At 37.5% G+C, this 19080-nt stretch overlaps 2 protein-coding genes and 1 long non-coding RNA gene across 4 annotated transcripts; 1 reads left to right on the forward strand and 2 right to left on the reverse strand.

Moving 5' to 3' along the window:
• Nucleotides 1-1413: 1413 nt before the first annotated feature.
• Nucleotides 1414-17454, reverse strand: LOC119085029 (dual specificity protein kinase splA). 2 transcript variants are annotated; one of them, XM_037195219.1, is made up of 5 exons: nt 17168-17444; nt 15607-17107; nt 15341-15538; nt 14787-15281; nt 1414-1628 (listed from the first exon to the last, which is right to left on the reverse strand). In XM_037195219.1, the coding sequence occupies exons 1-5, from the start codon at nt 17184-17186 to the stop codon at nt 1439-1441; spliced, it is 2403 nt and encodes an 800-aa protein (XP_037051114.1). In that variant the 5' UTR covers nt 17187-17444; the 3' UTR covers nt 1414-1438. The 2 variants fall into 2 exon arrangements, with proteins under 2 accessions (XP_037051114.1, XP_037051115.1); XM_037195220.1 differs by lacking the exon at nt 1414-1628 and having other exon boundaries at nt 14160-15281; nt 17168-17454.
• On the forward strand, nt 1940-7483 carry LOC119085032. The gene is made up of 3 exons (XR_005089206.1): nt 1940-2028; nt 2224-2502; nt 4151-7483. It is a non-coding gene; the product is annotated as an uncharacterized LOC119085032 (long non-coding RNA).
• Nucleotides 3055-4045, reverse strand: LOC119085030 (neurofilament medium polypeptide-like). Its single transcript, XM_037195222.1, has one exon. It carries the CDS (start codon nt 3940-3942, stop codon nt 3304-3306), a length of 639 nt encoding a protein of 212 aa, XP_037051117.1. The 5' UTR covers nt 3943-4045; the 3' UTR covers nt 3055-3303.
• Nucleotides 17455-19080: the final 1626 nt, after the last annotated feature.

The following is a 19080-nucleotide window of genomic DNA, read 5'->3' on the forward strand; positions in this document are numbered from 1 at the left end:
GTTTCTGTTAACATGGAAATAATTTGTTATGTGTGTGAGGTTTCAGGGATTCCATATATGGACATCTATATATACCTATATACAGCTATATTGAGCTATATACAGGCATATAGAGCTATATAATAGCATATTCCTCTGTGAAATGTTTATTTATAGGAAAATATAGGTAAATATAGCGGTATATAGCTGTTTAAATAGGAATTTAAGAAATTTGACTTCGTACGGGGCTGTCTATATTGCCTTCGGCAATTTTTTTGTGTATGATAACAAGGCAAAGAGTGGATAATGTAAGTAATTTTAAAGGGAGAATAGTCTTTCCTCAGAGAAGGAAATGAAGTAAGAGAAATGAAGAGTTTCACATTAAAGGCTTTTGATACGAATAGGTGTTTCGTACGGGTCGGCGTTAGCTATGTTTTTAGTTAGGTATTAAAATAGGAAAAGGACACCCCACACACATAACCAATTACTCCACTGTTAACAGAAGCTCTCTAAGTACCATTTTCCCCAAGATACATCACTTTTACTAAAATCCAATATGGCCGCCGGTAGCCATTTTGTTAGGAGACCGGAAGTAGTTCTGACGATTTACATTCGTTAACACCTTTCAATCAAAAAAAAATTCATGAAATTCGGTCAAAATTTACTTGAGATATTGTCAAAATACACCACGTTCACTGTACTCCCGAGTAGCCGGATATGAGCTTACTCCAAGGGACCTAGCTCACGCTCCGGTGAACTAAATTTCATAAACTTTTTTCCCCTGATTGGTATACGTTCAATGTCTATCTAATAAAGCAAAAACAGTCGAAATCCGTTCAAATTTACCTGGTTCACATCATGGGTCGGTCATCCAACTTCCATAATCCGGCCATTGGCCGCGTTAATCAGTTTAATTCCTTTCGTTTTATGTATCGCGTAATGTTTCGTTCGAATATCATTTGTTGCGCAAGGAGACCGTTAACTCGAGGCATTCATTTATTGTTGTCGTCGCTGTCGGTAACACATGGATTAAGAGACATCTTACAAAAAAAATCGTTTAATATTGATAAAAAATTCTCTAACTTAACAATATCATGGTCTAAGTCTATTGTGATGTTGAATCCTTAACACTTAGTTCTCATATACACTTAAAAGTGGATGATTTTACTGTTTAATTGTAAGTCCTTAGTACGGGCATCTACATCATAGTCATATCAATTGGAGAAAATTATCGATAAAGAGTTCGCTCACCAAGCGTCCCCTCAGACACAAATAATAATTCTAAATCAAAAAGAAAACGACCGGCCGTTAGATCTGATCCAACCGACCGTCGGATAACGAACAAAAAAATGTTTTTTATTGCCTCGGATTAATATACTGAAATGGGGTGGGTTTTGTGTGCGTTGACTCTCATGGAATGTATGCTCAGTCATTATAATAGAGAAGATTCAACCTGATGTTACGGGTCGGCTGCCACATCGTTGCCATTATTCTTTTGCCGAAATTTCGTTGAATATTTGTAAAAGTCAGACATTTCGAATGGCTTTGACTCTTCTTTGTACGGCTGAAATTTAGCCGGATGAACGACAGTCATGTTCTTGGGCGATTCAACTTCGATATTGGTCGGATTGATCAGCAAATTGGTCGATGTTGACGATGCACTCGATGCTGTTCGTCGTAATTGCATATTTTTCTACTTAATTTCTCCTTTTACAAAGTGCGATATGATAAAAATGTGTCCGAATTATCTTTTTAAAAAGTGTGATCAATGTGTCTATGTTCACGCCGTGTGCCAGATTGCCCTACGCCTTTCAATGCGTTTTAAGCGCTCTCAGTACGTTAAAAGGTGAGCCGCCATATTTTTTGTACTGGAATATTTGGATGTGTACGATGTGTACTATACGAAAATAACACTCTTGGCTTTCGTAAATTTTGACATTCGAAATTTACAGTGTTTTACATTCGAAAAGTAGTATCAAGTCACGATTGTATTAGAAAGTAATTCAATTAATTGAGCGGTAGACGTCCGATTATTGCTGATAAAGTTCTGTAAGTTCATCATTTTATAATACAAATGTTTGTTTTTGTGGTGTAGAGTGTGGTGTGGTGGAGTTGGGGGAATCGATAATAATTATTTGCACAGTGGCTCGTCATTAACGATGGGAACACTGTGAAAATTATTAACGATTCACACAACTCCCTGTTTTTGATACCCCCAATTTAAACTCATCAATGTTTACACAGGAAAAAATGAGCGGATCGGATTCTGGTAAGGAGGAATCCATTGATTCAAAACCACCGACCGCAGTTCCGAGCCTCGATTCGGGGGAAGAATGTTTGCTTGACCTTGCGTTGAAAGAAGATTCTGTTCAAAAAGCACTGGATATGGTCGTGTCCTGCTTCCCATTAACTAGTAAACCAATTCCTGAAGTACCCGTATCGCCAAGGCAGCAAGAGCCAACAGCCTCACCAGCTTCATTAAGTCCCAAGCCGGGCCCGTCACGGTTGTTAACAGATGCCGAGGTAATTGATAAAGTTTATATCAACTGTCAAAGAGTCTTACCTGGATTATGTACACACCCCATAAATTCACATTCGGCACAAAATTTTAAAACATTTGTGTGTACAAATGTAACATTGAAAAGGTCACAACGGGTCTGAAAAGAAAACGTGGAGGGAAGGACCTGTGAGTAGAGTGTACAGAGTAATTTGTTGGATTTCCTCCAGAGTGTTGCGACCTTGGAGGATTTGGGTCATTGAGGTTCGCAAAAGGGGTTGAGTCGAACGAATTGAAATTCCCAAAAATAAGTGACGGTGGCTGAACGGATCTTCTAAGACCGAGTGAATCAAAAATGAAAATTTGACTGAATGTAGAGTAGATCCAGTGAAAATTAATTAACATTAGGGGTCTCAACGATGCTGAATAGAGTAGGACAACTGTGAGGTCTTATAAATATGGAGTTATGAGTCAGTCCAGGTGACATTATGGAGAATGGTGGTTTTGTGGTTTTTCTCAAACTTCTATGTGCTGTTGGTCGATTTGAACGCCCGTAATGACAAATGACAGTAAATTGATTTTTGTTCGACAAATAAATTCGATTCGAATGATCGGCGGTAAATACGATTCTCGCGCGAACTGAATATCCAAGAAAAAGATTGCCCTTTACTCAATTGTTAATTGCGGCGCAGCTTTTAGGCAGAGAATTTTTCGTTTATTTTTCTTCTTCATCTTCCTTAGTTTGCTGTGAAAGAACTTTTGATTTGTAAATTTATCGATCAATACTCACAAACACCATCGACTGGTTCCAACAATGCAACAACAACTCACAATATGTGCCAGCGCACTCCAATTCCAAATTTCACATCTGAAATCAGTCGACAGAACCAAAGATTAGATGAATTGTTTGAAAGATACTCACTTTTCGGTTTGGCCGGTATCAGTTTGATGCCCGGTTTCTCCACTGCCAACGATGTGTCGATTTTCAGCTTCTTTTCCGGTACCACTGCATCCTTCTTTTCGGGCGGCGGTGATGGTCGTTTTGTTACCGTTGTACCCGGTATTGATGCACCAGCGGTTGGCTGAGACGATGGACGCTGTAAGCCACGTCTGCTTGGCGGTGGCGGTGCTTCTTCGGCCAGTCCGTGACTGCGGAATTTGGAGTTGAATGTTTTGACGGTTTTCGGCAGATTTTCGGTGTCTTTTTTGACCTCGATTGATATTGATGACTTTTTCGATGGTCCACTTTCTTTTCTTTTTTCTTTCGCTTCTTTCGACTCCTTGACATCACCCGATTCTTTCGCAGTTTCTTTGCTGTTTCTCCGTTCCTTATCATCAGATTTGGATTTCTCTTTCACTGTCTCACCCTTCGCCTTTTCCGTTTTTTTTATTCGCTTCGACTTTGTCTTGTTCTTTTTTTTCGACGCTTTCTTGCTTAACTTTGTCTTTGATTTGTTTCTTACCATCGACCGTAGCAATTTTCAATTTGGCAATCGGCTCTGACTTTACCTTGACTTCGTCTTCGTTCTTGATCTTAGTATTTAGTTCGCTCTTGACTTTTGCCACCCTCCTTCGATAGACCTTTGACCAATTTCGGTGCCGAGTTCGACTCTACTTTTCATCTTTCAAAATACTATTCTTACATATAGTAACTAAATTGAAAATCGTTTTTAGGTCCAGCGCAAACGCAAATTCTATGAAACCGATTTTTCTATTGAAGAAATAGACTTCATAAATATCATGATCGAAGAGAGAAGAAAAAAGAACAAGGTATTCATAAAATTTAATCATTTTAATATTAGGAAATAACTTAAAACGAGGTGATCTTCACAAACAGTTTTGACATGCATTTACTAGGCCCCATCTTTTGGATGGGTTAGATCCCTTGACTGACCGACTAATTTTCTCAAGAAGATTTTTGTACTTATATGAGAAATTCCAGCATTTGACCATATACTGGCTCATACGTATTGTCAGTACTTAATAGGCATCAATGCTTTGCTGAAAAGTATACATTTTGGTGATTTTTAAATACTGTCTTTTGATGATATTGTAGAGAGAGATTGTATGTCTATCTACAATAAAACACTAGATGTGTCTTCGGCCGAAGCCGGGAATGGAATGAATTGTATTTCGAATGAACTCAAATCAATTCAATGGCAATCTTTGATGAATGCATATTGTGGAATCACCACAATACTTCCCCCGTTGGAAAAACTTTGAACGGTCCGTTTTGATTCTGATGGTCTGGTTCAATTCACTCGTGAGCATGAACATTTGTTTTGAGGGTTGAGCAGGATTTTCCATGGTATTGTGGTTGCAGCAGCTAACGTCTAATGCTGGCAGGCACCGCAGTAGGGTGGTTTGATTGTTGAGTGCTCCAAATCGTATGGGTCCAAAACGATGCATGTGACGAATGTTTATTTGTTTATTCCCACAGACTCAAGAAGTTGCTTTAAGCAAGTTCAAGTTTGAAAGAGAATATATTTGAATTTTAAAGAAATTCCCTTTAAGTTTTTAGCTAGTATTGATGTGTTGTCAGGACTAGGAAAATACATAATTTTAATCTTGATTAGTGAGTTGACTGTAATTTAAGAGTCTTCACGTAAATGGACTAAGATATTGGAATATTAGTCGATTTGTAATCTAGTTTTCAGTATGATGAAAAGTAGGTTGACAAGAATTTAGGGTGTTTGAAATTTTGATTTTATTGGAAAATTAATTTGCAATACAGTTTGTGTAGAGTGATACGTAGTTCAGTCAGTTCAGTCTACGAATTGTTCTTGAGTTGTTGTTTAAAATGGTTTAACAGTTTTGATATAATTTGACTGATCTGCAATTTCGTCGAGGTTTTAGCCTCGATGCAGACTAGAGTGAATTGACTTAAAGGGTGAATCCACTGTAGGTTTTGGATTTTTTTTAGTTTGTGGAAAGAGATGTAAATGTTTCCAAGTTGTACTGCTCTGAGCAAGGCTCTGAGTTGCATAGAAGACACGTCTATGTGCGAAATAAAAGGAATGCAGTAAAATACATTTTATTTCGACTGATATCGTGATGTTGGATCCGGGTTGTGTGATATCAGATTCTTGTTGTTTGGCAACACTTTAGAGAATTTCTTTAGTGGTGACAAAGGTCTTTGTACAAGTTTCTGAGACTTGTAGAATGTTAAATCATTTCTGATTTAAATGAACAATCGGATGATAGGATTGTTGGTTGTCAAGTGTACGATTACGTCCGTAACTTGAGTTCAAAAACTATTGGCTATTCCTTTGTAGCAGTTCTGTGTCGAAACTGGTAAGGATTAGTGAGCAATATTTTTGAATGGAAAAGAAATGTCTAGTCAAACATGTCTAGTCATATAGAATTCTTTTAAAAAAATCCTCTACAAAATTTATTGTCCTGCGCAACGTGACGGGGTATAAGTTCTAACAGTACGTCGTTAGTGACTTTCCGAAATAATGTTTAACAGAGTGAAATTAAGTAGAGTAGCAGAGTGATCAAATGTTATGATAGCACCCGTCCTCGTTAGAAAACAATTGCCGACTAGTATTTGACTAGCGATTTTGACTAAAAGCTCTATACCTTAACTTTCCATGAATGACGCAAATCTTTTATGTTTGGTGATTCGAATTCGAAAGGTTGATTTGGTTGAGGTTTTTGTTTGCTAAAGTAGTACTGAAATTTTGAAAAGGAACTACATAAAGTTCGTTTGAATAAATTTTGAAAATTTTACTGAAATGATCTGATTGAACTCCGAATGAGTCGTTCCTACACAGCATTACCTGGAACTAGCGGAACTAGACAACCAATTTATTCAGTGAGTCGAATAAATTGGGGAAGGCAACCAAATACTTTAGTTTTAAAATTTTAAATACATTCTGAACGAAATGTAGTTGTAGAAAACAATGTGCAAGTATTTTGCAGATTTAAAATTTATATGAAGATTGACTTGTGGAACTGTACGCGTGTAGTAAGGGTACTAGAGGCGCAGTGACAACTTTTGTGTTGGTCTGAATTGCTTAATCATAACTTAAAGATAAAACTTAAGTCTAAATTTACTTTCGTGCTTATCGTTGAGTTTTTTCTTAAAAAACGATTTAAATTTTGAGTTGTCAACATTCAAGTGATCTACTTTGGGTCACAGCAAAGTGATTTGAGTGTAGAGTGAATGTGATGTACGTCATGTCTTAGACTAAGTGATTTGCACGTAGTCAGGTAGCGACGTTGAGATACTTCTGGTTAGACAAAATTCTGACAGCTAAGTGTACGTGTAAGTCTGGTTGCGAAGTATGTTTGGTGTTGAGAGTAAAAGTGTGAATGTGTTGAATCACTTTGCTTTTAGTCCATTAACATTTATTTGGTTGGTTCAGGGCAATATATTGATATTGTTGACCAAAAGTTGTAAATTTTATTTGTTTTTGCAAATAAAACTTAGTTGTGCCATGTGTGACGACTGTGGTTCCTTTTTTTTTTTAAAAAAAAGCGAATCCATGCAGTCCATGTTGAAACATGCAAATTATAACCTTGCTGATTAGCTAAAGTGTTTAATAATTTGGTCGTGGTATGGGCTTAATTTGTGTAAAGGAATGTTCCTTTAAACAATACCAATAATTTTACCATGTTGGAATGTTCAAGATGGTTAAAATGTTAACAGACAAGTGAAATTTATTTTGAGGCAATAAACCTGAAAATTAAAGTTCATGTTGGTTAAGTGATTGCCGGACTTGAAATTTGTTCAATGTCGGGGTCACCAATTTGTAGAGAGAGATTGTATGTCTATCTACAATAAAACACTAGATGTGTCTTCGGCCGAAGCCGGGAATGGAATGAATTGTATTTCGAATGAACTCTGTATATAAAGGGAATGCAAAGGCAACATGATGCAAATCAATTCAATGGCAATCTTTGATGAATGCATATTGTGGAATCACCACAATATCTTTCCACCAGAATCATTTTTCAAGTACGTACGACCGCAATAACGACCACGAATGTGTTAGCTTTCAACATAAAATAGATTTGGTTGTAGCAGTTTCACCAACCCTGAGAAAACTGAGAAGTTTATGAAAATTTCGTTACACTGCCCACTTTTCTCATAGCTTGTCAAGTGACTACAACCGCAAATCTACTTTCTGTTGAAAGCTAATACGTTCATGGTCGTTATTGCGGTCATGTGTTTTGAAAAAAGGATTCTGATGAAAAGATACCATCCAAAAGGCAGCACGAGATAGGCAAATATTGGCTACAGTTTTAGCTAAGCACCGATGGCTTTTAAGTTTTAGTGTCTTCTAGCAGACCCTGGAAAGAGGCAAATTTCTTGCTTACCTCTTGAATAAAAATGAAACTCGTGTGATTACGGCCCTCGCTTCGCTCTGGCCGCAAAGTTCCCACTCGTCCAAACTTTAATTGTTTTCTTATCAGCGATACCAAGGTATTACACAGAATTTTTTTATGAATAAATCCTAGGATATTACTCCAGTCAGTATATTCTATTAACGAGCTTAACCCAAAAATGTCTTTCTTAGTGTTTATAATTTTCTTTTGTGAAAAACCATTAAGAATTACTCAACTTATAACACGATAATATCACGGGACGATACAAAAATTCTTTTGGGAATATCTCTGAGATCCCCCGTTATTGCCCATCTTTGAACTTATCCTCGGTAATGGAATTCCCCGTCGAAAAAAAAAATCGAAATCCGGTGAGGATTGCGTCACGTTATTGTGTTATCTAGGAACGAGACAAAAATTCTTTTGGGAATATCTCTGAGATCCCCCAACCGTCATAGCCCATCTTCGAACTTAGCCTTCGTAATTTTATTCCCTGTCGATTAAAAAAAAGTTTTTGGAAATCCGTTGATAATTACTTCAGTTATCGTGTTATCAAGAAACGAGACAAAAATTCTTTTGGGAATATCTCTAAGATCACCCGTCCGTTACGACCCATCTTTGAACTTAAACTCAGCAATTTAATTCCCCCTCGATTAAAAAAAAGTTTTTGGAAATCCGTCGAAAACTACTCAAGTTATCGTGGAATCAAGCGACAAGACAAAAATTCTGTTGAGAATATCTCTAAGATCACCCTTCTGTTATAGTCCATCTTCGAACTTAACCTGAGGAATTTGATTCCCCGTCAAATAAAAAAAAGTTTTTGGAAATCCGTCGAAAACTACTCGAGTTATCGTGTTATCAAGGGATGAGACAAAAATTCTTTTAAGAATATCTCTAAGATCACCCGACCGTCATAGCCCATCTTCGAACTTAGCCTCAATAATTCAATTCCCCGTCGATTAAAAAAAAAGTTTTTGGAAATCCGTTGAGAATTACTCAAGTTATCGTGTTATCAAGGAATCATCAAAGTGTGACAAACATTTTCTGTATTTAAGGTTTTTGGTCATACATTCATGCATTTTCAATCATAGTAGTGAACTGAACATTGTGTGACAAACATTTTGGGGTGTTTATCATCCGTAAGACCCATGACTTTCAGTCAAGGGAATAATATTTCCACTAAAATCAACTTTCTTCAAAAGGCTACCAGTAAAATATTTTAAATTCATGTCAAAACTACTTGTCCCGGGTGAAAAAAATGGTCTCTAGAGACCTATTTTAGACCGTCTCAGATTGTTATCGCAACGGATAGAGTGACTAATTCTAAGCTAATTCGTATTGAAATGGCTCCCCTCGACAACTTGACCACGTAGCTACAGCCAGCTAAAGTCGAAAATTCGACATCTTTGAATGGTGATATGTCCAAGACCAAGAAAGTTTGAAACTCTTCGAATGGCGAATTTCACGATTTGAAAATGTCGAAATCTCGACGTTAGCTGGCTGTGGCCATGTGGTCAGATTGTCGAGGGAAGCCATTTTAACACAAATTAGCTTAGAATTGTTGCAAACTGAATGTGGTTCCTTAATTTTCACCCGGGTGGAGATCCCTTCTAGTTCAGGTGTTCAGCCGTACCGAACAATTGAGTCTGTTGGGATCAAAAGTCGGTCTTTTCCATCTGTCAAAGTGACGTTTTAAACGTCAAACTAAAAAAATATGAAAACTGGTCCCAAGTCATTAATTTTTCTTCAATTCTACTTCAGCAAAAGAATTGAAGACATTTTCTTCAGGAAAAATTAACGACTTTGGTACCAGTTTTCATATTTTTTTTTAGTTTGACGTTTAAAACGTCAATTTAACATATGAAAAAGACCTACTTTTGATCCCAACAGACTCAATTACACTATTTTTAAGTTTTTTTGTAAAAATGTACCTTTATTTTTATACGATTGTGTAGAAAACAACCCCCCCAAATATGGTTAGCTCCCCGGAATCAACCGGGTCGACAAGTCCAGTAGAAACGGCAGAAAATCCTTCCAATCCGGCCAACGAATAAAATTAATTGTGGAAAAAATTGTCTTTTTTTCTGATTACAGGGTCTATTTTTGAGAAAAGTATTTCTCAAATTTCTCAAAAATATCTCAAATTTCTCGAATTTATTTTTGAGAAATTCGAGAAATATTTTTAGAAATTCGTGAAATTTTTGAGAAATTCGAGAAATATTTTTCTCAAAAATAGACCCTGTCTGATTATGATCGTTGCAAATAACTCTTGATAAAAGCAGAATTTTTCAGGACACGACTAATCCTGAAAGATTCCACTTTTCATCCAAGTTTCTGCCGTTTCTGCTCTTTTAGTATAAGAATATAAAAACGCTGAAAATAATATTCGACATCAAAATAAATTGCAAAAATTTTTTAGCCTTTTTGTTACAATGAACAATAAATATTTTTCCATAATTTTTTACAAATATTTCGTTTGTTTTAATCCAATAAAATTAAAAATTAATCCTTTTTCAAAAATGTACGACCGCAATTCCGACCACGAATGTGTTAGCTTTCAACAGAAAATAGATTTGGTTGTAGCAGTTTGAGCAGTTTATGAAAATTTCGTTAAACTGCTCACTTTTCTCAGAGCTGGTCAAACGACTACAACCAAAACTAATTTTGATTTAAAGCTAACACATTCGTGGTCGGAATTGCGGTCGTACATTTTTCAAAAAGGAATATGATGAAAAGATATCATCAAAAATGAAATACGAGGCACACAAATGTAGGCTAAAATTTTAGCTAAGTACCGGTGCCTCTTATAAGATGCATGGATGCTTTGCTGGAAAGCATAAATTTAAGCGTTTTTAACGCTGTATTTTAGATGACTTTTGATGATGTCTTTCTAGCAGAATTGCAGAATCCTATTTCAAAAATGTAGGACCGCAATAATGACCATGAACGTGTTCGCAACTGAGCACTAAGGCTACTCTTTGTTGTAGTGGAATGATTACCTGTGAAAATTTCGGTAAACTACTGACTTTTCTCAAAACTGGTCAAACTCACTACAACCAAATTTATTTTTTATTGACAGCTGACACACTCGTGGTCGTTAAATTTTGAAAAAGGATTTTGGTGAAACATGTCATCGAAAATTAGATAAGAAACACACAAGCTGCAATTTTAGCTATGTGTCAATGTCCCTTAACTCATAACTAAGAAATAGAAGTTTTCATGAAGTTTATTGCATTTCATGAATGATGTACACACTGGTTGTTTGGACCAGCTTGAAAATGTAAGCATATTGTCAATGCTATAAATGTTAGATTAGCATTTCCAACAAAAAGCCCATGTAATGTTGAAAACGAAGTCGTCCATCGATAAAATGCTAATACTAAAATCGGTCATACGCTCTACAACAAGGGATCAATCATTCTTGAAATACACCGCATTAGTCGTAAAATGTATGAAATTTGCAATCTGTAGTTCATGTTTATTGTAAAATTAAAACTACAATGTCTTCATTAAGTCGAAATTGTATTCGAAAATTATATTTACCACTTTCGATGTATGCCCATTTTAATTTAAAATATTTATAACGCATCTTCGTATGGCCTGTTAAGAGTGTCTTTCCATCAAATGCATTTTCGATTATGACAATGACTGTCTCACTGGATGTAAACTGACTGTAGGGAAAAATAAAGATGTAAAAGCTCACGCGTATTTTTCTAAGGTTTTTATTGTCCACAATGAATGCCCCGTTCCATATTTAAGGTCAGGAACCTAAAATATTTCAATACGAATTCTGGAGAGTGAAAGTTAACCTGTTACAGACGGCAAACATATGACAAGTATCGGGTCTATGTATTACTTCCATAGATCAAAGTATGTTTAATCGGTTGATTTCAAATCTTGTACTTCAATCTTCTTAACATGAATTTTACTACATAGAGGACCGTATTACCCAGAGCTTGTCATTCTTTTTGTCGTTGTTTTCGATACCAGATGAATAACGGTATGAGACCGGTTAACAGACAAAAAAACTGAACTTAGAACTTCCGTCAATGGGTCATTAACATAGATGATGGCAAGCATATTGACAGTAAAATTATCGAGTTATTGTCAACAAATGGAAACAAAATTCTTATACTTCAGTATGTTCATCGTCAGCATGCATTAATTGTGTAAAATCGCAGTAGTAGAGATCATCTATGATTCATTTAGAACAACGATTACAAGGGCCTGAATTCAAAACCCAAAATTTGAAAATGCACTTAGGAAGTTAGGACTGCTCGTCGGTCTGTGAAGAAGTAGCATTATATTACTTTGGGTAACGTGAGATGCAATGCTGGAATAGTCTCTAAAGATTCCTGTTTCATTGAGGATTTTGACAATAAAGCGAAACACTTAAATTATGCCGCACGAGAAATGCTGAGCCTCAATGTACTGGTTGTTCGTAAAAGAAATCACCAGGGCTACTTCTTAGCTGATTACGAAGTAGACTTAAGAATTAACATGAAGACTCCCTTAGAATGCCTATCCGACATTTTGTTAATTTGATAAAAATCCGCCGTAAAACCAATTGACTTATAACGAAATTCAAACAATAATTTGAAGCGACAATAGAAGCAGCAAATGGTGAACTTTCACTCATGGTCATGGTACCGAAAATATGCGATGAATGACAGTCCAGTTCAATAGAATTTACAAAGGAAAGGCGACAAAACAGAACCGTAGGGTTCGCTAGTATATATTTATGGGTGTTATGTGTTCAATTCAAAGGCTATGATAGTTTGAACCGAAAACCAAATAAATGAAATTTGTTAACGCAATCCTAAAATATATGTTAAATGGTTCGGTGTTTGAATAAAAAGTGATTTAAGATTTTCTTTTTTGTTTTAACTCTCGCTTTAGCTTTATTCGTTCGAAAGGAGTGTCTTGTGGGATTTAAATTTTGGTATTTCTCTTTCCGAAACATTCTGTACAAATTTCTGGTGATGTTTGCCTGAGAACAATGCACAAAGACCACAAATAAATATTTGTTTGAATACCAATGTTCTCTGGATAGAATTGAATTCGATCGAGCGGTAGCTGAGGTAATTTATTATAAAATAAAACAGGAAAACTATTTACAGAAACAAGATGCAAAGCCAATAACTGGATTTCGTTCGACTATTTTCGTCATAAATGGTAGGATGGATGAGGAAGCAATTTTTAAAGGATGTGGTGGATGTTAATTACTACAACAAGAGACTCCTTTTCGGATGTAAACTTGCGACTGAGCTAATTTAGAAGCAATTAAGATCACACAGGAATCTCTCAAAATTCATCTTATCTCTCTATTTCCTTCGTTAGTATAAATTGACTGAATAAAACCTAGTGAGTGAGTTCCCGTGTGATCCGGCAGTGGCTTCTGAGTAACCAATCATCGAATATATGAACATAATTTTCTAAAAACTTAAATTTGTTTTGAACGATAAAAACTGAAACAAAAACCTTGTCGTAATTTCGCTTTAAGCGGTTCCTCCAAATTGGGATCAATTTCTAATCCTTCGACTTCATCAACGGTAAGATTGCGACGTTTCACTTTAAAAACGGAAAAATTTCAATTTGTGAAAATTATACAAAAATCTGTGTAGTCAACCACGGTTTCCCTGAACAAGGAAGAAGTTTTATGGACCCAAAAATTGATTACGGATTTGAATAGAGGACTACTAGAGGAGCTCAGAACCGTGCTCAGTGAAATGGCCCACGTTGCTTCCCCGAACAACTTTTTTTTTTGTTTAAGTTGTGACCCCCCTTGAAAAATACCTCATTTAAATAATTGAGAAATCGCGTTTTTATGCAGTAAACTGGTTAGTATTTCATAGTTGCACCTTCCAGCTATACCAGCTAGACTCATTGAAGTTGAAAAATGACGATCTTTGAAAGGTTCTACAGGTGTGGATACTTGAGTCACAGAGGTGGTAATTAGTTGTACAAGTAGAGGGACATTAGCTCTACCAATGTACAAAAAATTACTTTTTGAAAATTGTTTCCATAGCAACTTTATAGTGGTTCAAAATTTTTCTCTCATTTTTGGCCAAAGTTGTGAACCTCAACAACACCTAAGTCACACTCATGTTATTTTTTCGCAGCCAAACTGCTTAATTTTGTTTTGCTGCTAGTCTCAGCGTTCCAACAACACCCCACTTGCTATATCTCTGGTCAACAGTGAAGTTCTATTGAGCGCCTAAGTTAGGTAAGTCCATCTACGACGAAATTTTAAGCATGACCTCAGAAAAGCTTTCAATATAACGACACAAGGACGCAAGGTTGATTTATCGTTGTAGGTATCCCACACATGGAATAAGAGACATTTTACAAAAAAAAAAACGATTTAATAAAAAAAAATTCTCTAACTTAACAATATCGTGTCTAGTCTATTGTGATGTTGAATCCTTAACACTTAATTTTCATATACACTTCAAAGTGGATGATTTTACTGTTTAATAATGTCCTTAGTACGGGCTAAATATCATCATCTACATCATAGTCATATCATTGGAGAAAATTATCGATAAAGAGTTCGCTCATCATTTTGTCACTGCTAAAAGCGTCACTGCCCCTTAAACACAAAATTATTCTAAATATAAAAAAAGAAATAGAAAAAACGACCGGCCGTTAGATCTGATCCAACCGGCGACGGTCGTTAACGAAAAATGTTTTTTATTGCCTCGGATTATTATACTGAAATGGGGTGGGTTCTGTGCGTTGACTCTAATGGAATGTATGCTCAGTCATTTAATATAGATTCAACTGATGTTATGGGTCGGCTGTCACATCGTTGCCATTATTCTTTTGCCGAAATTTCGTTGAATATTTGTAAAAGTCGGACATTTCGAACGGCTTCGACTCTTCTTTGTACGGCTGAAATTTAGCCGGCTGAACGACAGTCATGTTCTTGGGCGATTCAACTTCGATATTGGTCGGATTGATCAGCAAATTGGTCGATGTTGACGATGCACTCGATGCTGTTCGTCGTAATTGCTTCTGCATTTGCTGTGGTGGTGGACGTGACGGAGATGTTGGCTGTTGTTGTTGCGTTACTCGATGTTGATTTGGATGAGATACCGATGCGGTTGTCGCGGCCGAAGGTAATGGATAAGGTTGTTTCGGTGGGATGGGTAACGGTTTCGTCTGATGATGGAAATCCGACGGTTTGTGTGTTACCAATTTAGCTGCCGGTGCAAGTGTTAAGGCCGAGTTGCTGAAGTTTCTATCTAACGCACTGTGACCGATTTGCTGCTGTAATTGCTTCTCGTTGTAGAATGAGTTCGATGGACTCGCATACAGGTAATTATTACGACCCGGTGAATGCATTGAGTGCGACGACAACTTTTTCTTTTCGCGTTGATGTAGTACCGGAGGTGGCGGAGACGGAGTCATAAGTTTTCGTTGTCGTTCGTCAATCGGTCTGGGCGGTGGACAGTCCAAAGAGGTTTCGATCCTGGCAGTGAGATGCTAGATTGTAAAACAAATCTTTTGTGTGAAAGGCGCATCACTTACCATGCTCGTTCCTTGAATTTCTTTTGCTCACTGTTCATTGACGATATGGACAAGCTGTCGGCATTTTCGTCGATGTTCAGCTTCGAAATGTGTTCGATGTTTCCGAGCGACGTGGAAATGGTCGGCTGTTTTTGCAAAGTGACTGGCGCTTGCTTTCGCAATTTTAACGACTGACCTTTCCGATCAAGGCTAGCAAATCTGAAAGCGAAGAAATTTGAAAATTTTGCATGAGAACACGAACGTACGTATGCATTTTGCAAACTCACCGGTCTACCGAGCACCAGACTCGTTCGTTGTTGTCCAAAGTCATCCAGTATCCACCCAATCCTTGATGTACCATTAGCGTACCTTTCGAAGTGATTGGTGGCGAGATCAGTCTACCATTCAATTGATCAGTCATAGCAGAATCATCCACAACAACATCCAGCCGTTGATTGTACGGATGTCGTTGAGCCTGTATCATCATTGGTTGCGTGTGCGGTGCATTATCCAACCGATGGTTCATTGGTAATTGTCTCGGTTGATTGACATGCTGCCCGGACAACATTAGTCGACTCATCTGCGGCGATGATCGGAATTCCGGTGACACCGTCGTAATGATATCACCGGGTGAATATTGATTGTAGTGATTGTGGTAGTTGAACGTATCGGTTTCGCATGATATCGGCGAGTATCGCTGCAAATTGTAATCGTTGTCCAGCAAGGCGGTCTTCTTCAATTTGTGTGGACTGGTGGAAGTGTCTGGGATCGAAAAGTCTGCCTTGTTGTTATTGGAAGCACTGGCATTGTGGTGGACATGATGATAACCGGCAAAATCGTATGGGGCGGTTACAGTTTCCTGTCGATGATGTCGAGAACTAGTCGGCGTCGTGGGCATTACATCAAGATTAGTCGAGGATGTGTTCGAAATCAACGAATTCCGCCGTTGCATCATCGAATGGTGGTTGTTGTTGTTGATGTTGGGACTTATATTGCCACTGTACGCCTTCATAAGCAATTGATGTGAGTTAACGGCACTGCCAATGAAATTATTGTTGAATTGGGTCGGTGAGGCCTGGCTCGTCGGATGCAAAAAATTGTTGTTGTTCGTCGCATATTTGCTGTCGCTCACGTTCTTCAGAATGGGCGAGGCTTGTTTGAACTGATTCTGATAAGCCGTCGAGGTCACATCACAATTTTGACGCTTTTTCAGAGCCGTCAGACTCTGATTGATCGAAGTCAATTTCTGCTGGGCTGCCTCGTAGTTATTCTTGTGCGTTCGCCGTATCGACTTCGTTTGGGACGCATCATTTGCCATTTTGAGCGACGCCTCCGAAATTTGCTGTTGAATCTGCTTCCCCAGCAGCAATTTGTTGATTTCATCTTCCTTGTCTGTGGTGCCATTCAGTAAATTTTCGGGCAACTTAAAGGCCGTGTTCACTTTACGTCTTAGTGTTGACGATTTACCGTCGGTCGATTCAAAGTCATAGCAGCCAATGATCTGTGCCTCCTGACGGCACAACTGTTGCAGGAGACTGTTCTTTTCCAGAAGAATTTTCTCCAGATCCGTTTTCCGTTGCTTTAATAGTTGGAGTCGTTGGGCTGCAGCTGCCTGAGTTGAATTACCCGGTGAATGAGAAGACGATGCTGGCGACTCCAGTGGCTGCGTCCCCGACGGGTAAGAAGTGTTCGATATTGTTATCGAAGTATTTGACACACTTAGCGATGGCGTAGGAGACAATTGCGCTATGTTTGGGGCTCGTAAACTGGTACGAAGAACAGTCTCGGCTGAAATAAGGTTTTGTTCAGCGAACGGCGATTCACCAACGCAACTCGATTCCAACTTACCCATATTCGCGATCCTCATTGATAAAAAATCATGAATTTCGTCACTGGAACATAGCAAAAGAACAACAACTTGCAGGAAATTGTAATCGTTCGTACCGCTGTCCTGGGCACTCTTTCATCGAAATAATAATTGGATGTGTGTCAGCGAAAAAATGTGGAGGAAATTACGAACGAAAAATGTAAACAAAAGAGAAATAAACCAAAAGCAAAAAAGATAAATAAATGTTCGACACCCAGATTTCTTTTACATGTTGCCAAGTAAAATGGTTGTTGATGATTCGTGTGTCAAAACAAAATCGGAGAAAATGACAGATTTTTTGCCGTTGTTGTACTAGAACTTTCAACCGCCGTTATGCAACATTAATACGGTACAAATTCCAAAGTTCTGAAAGAACAGGTTAAGACCAAAGTATATAAACACTGAAGGTAGCGCAGTCCCTCAGGGAATAGCAAGAAATACGGATCCCGACTTTAAGGTGAATTTCGTATGACGCCAATACATATATTTACAGTATGTTGTACGCATGTGTATTGATATACAATAAATTCACCTCAAAGTAGGGATTCGCATGTTTTTGCGGATCTGCGCTACCTTCAGTGTTTATATACTTTGGTTAAGACAACCACGAAGGAGAGTGACACCAAATTTTATAAACAGATAGTGTGAGAAATCAATTTGAGGAAATTATTTTTCACGAAAATTCAGAATTTTGTTTTTGTTAAGTTCCATTTTACATATAAAATTCGAAGCCGTTGACGCAATTGTGTGTCACCGCCTTCGTGATCAACTCAGAGTTGTCTTAACCTGTTCTTTCAGAACCTTGCTCTGACCGTATACATCTCGCAAAGAGAATGGACTTTTTTACCTGTCGTCTTAAGAAAGACGCACAGGGGTTTAGGGGGTCTACAGATTATCTGTGCAAGAAACGAAGTTTTTGTCCATTGATCCACCGTTGATCCACTGTTCACTCAGAGTCTCAGCGTCAGTTTCAGTTCACTTAAAGCTTCAATTCAACGCTCATTATATTTTCATCACATTCAAGATTTCAGCTGAGCTAAACAGAACAACAACAACCACGACATAAGGGCCATATTCTAAGTCCAAATACAGTCAAATCCGCGTAAAAACGTAAGAGCGAATTAAACAAAAACGAAAGTCGTCCGAGTCGTTTATCCCTAGAGTACCTTGACAAATTCAACAACGAATTCAAGCGATGCTATCGATGAAAAGGATTTTCGTTTTATAGTGTCTTTGTTTAAAATTTCAATCACTCAACAAAAAGTACTTGGTGAGCGAGCCGTGAGAGAGCAAACTGTCAAATAAACAAAGCAAAAATTGAAAAAAATCAATTTTGTCTCTCACACGGAGTACTTTTTTGGTAAGTGTAAATCTAGCCTTAGAGAATTAATTATTCACAAAATTGTTGTGAAGACGATAGAATGACTACATTTTCATACGAATCAAGACACAAAGACATATCCGAAGATAGTCCAAGTCCAAAATTTAGAACCCGCCTCCTGTAGAAGAAAAGACCCGCCTCTTTTCAATTTAAGTTCACAATGTTAACGTTAAATGTGTGTCTAATTTAAGTGAAATAGGCGTGTTTTTAAAGTCTTATTTCTGGACTGTCCAACTTTTTCTTCGACTCTTATTTCTCGACAGTCCAATTTTCTACTTACGAATCAATTCTGGACTGTCCAACTTTTTTCGCGAGTCTTATTTCTGGACAGTCCAATTTTCTTCTTACGAATCAATTCTGGACTGTCCAACTTTTTTCGCGAGTCTTATTTCTGGACAGTCCAATTTTCTTCTTACGAATCAATTCTGGACTGTCCAACCAATACCAATTTTAATTGTACATAAAAAGCGTTTTAACACGCCGAGCGATCCGGCCCATTGCCCCGTAGGTAAC

Source organism: Bradysia coprophila, unplaced genomic scaffold (genome assembly GCF_014529535.1).
Source record: "Bradysia coprophila strain Holo2 unplaced genomic scaffold, BU_Bcop_v1 contig_94, whole genome shotgun sequence".
NCBI classification, from domain to species: domain Eukaryota; kingdom Metazoa; phylum Arthropoda; class Insecta; order Diptera; family Sciaridae; genus Bradysia; species Bradysia coprophila.

Bases quoted from the DNA above. Each gene is read 5' to 3' on its own strand.
- LOC119085030 (XM_037195222.1), bottom strand. From the start codon at position 3,942: ATGGTAAGAAACAAATCAAAGACAAAGTTAAGCAAGAAAGCGTCGAAA.
- LOC119085029 (XM_037195219.1), bottom strand. The intron at 15,282-15,340 runs GTAAGTGATGCG...TCTCACTGCCAG, and splicing joins AAATTCAAGGAACGAGCATG to GATCGAAACCTCTTTGGACT. The intron at 1,629-14,786 runs ATCGACCAATTT...TGCATCGTCAAC, and splicing joins GCATCGAGTGCATCGTCAAC to ATCGACCAATTTGCTGATCA.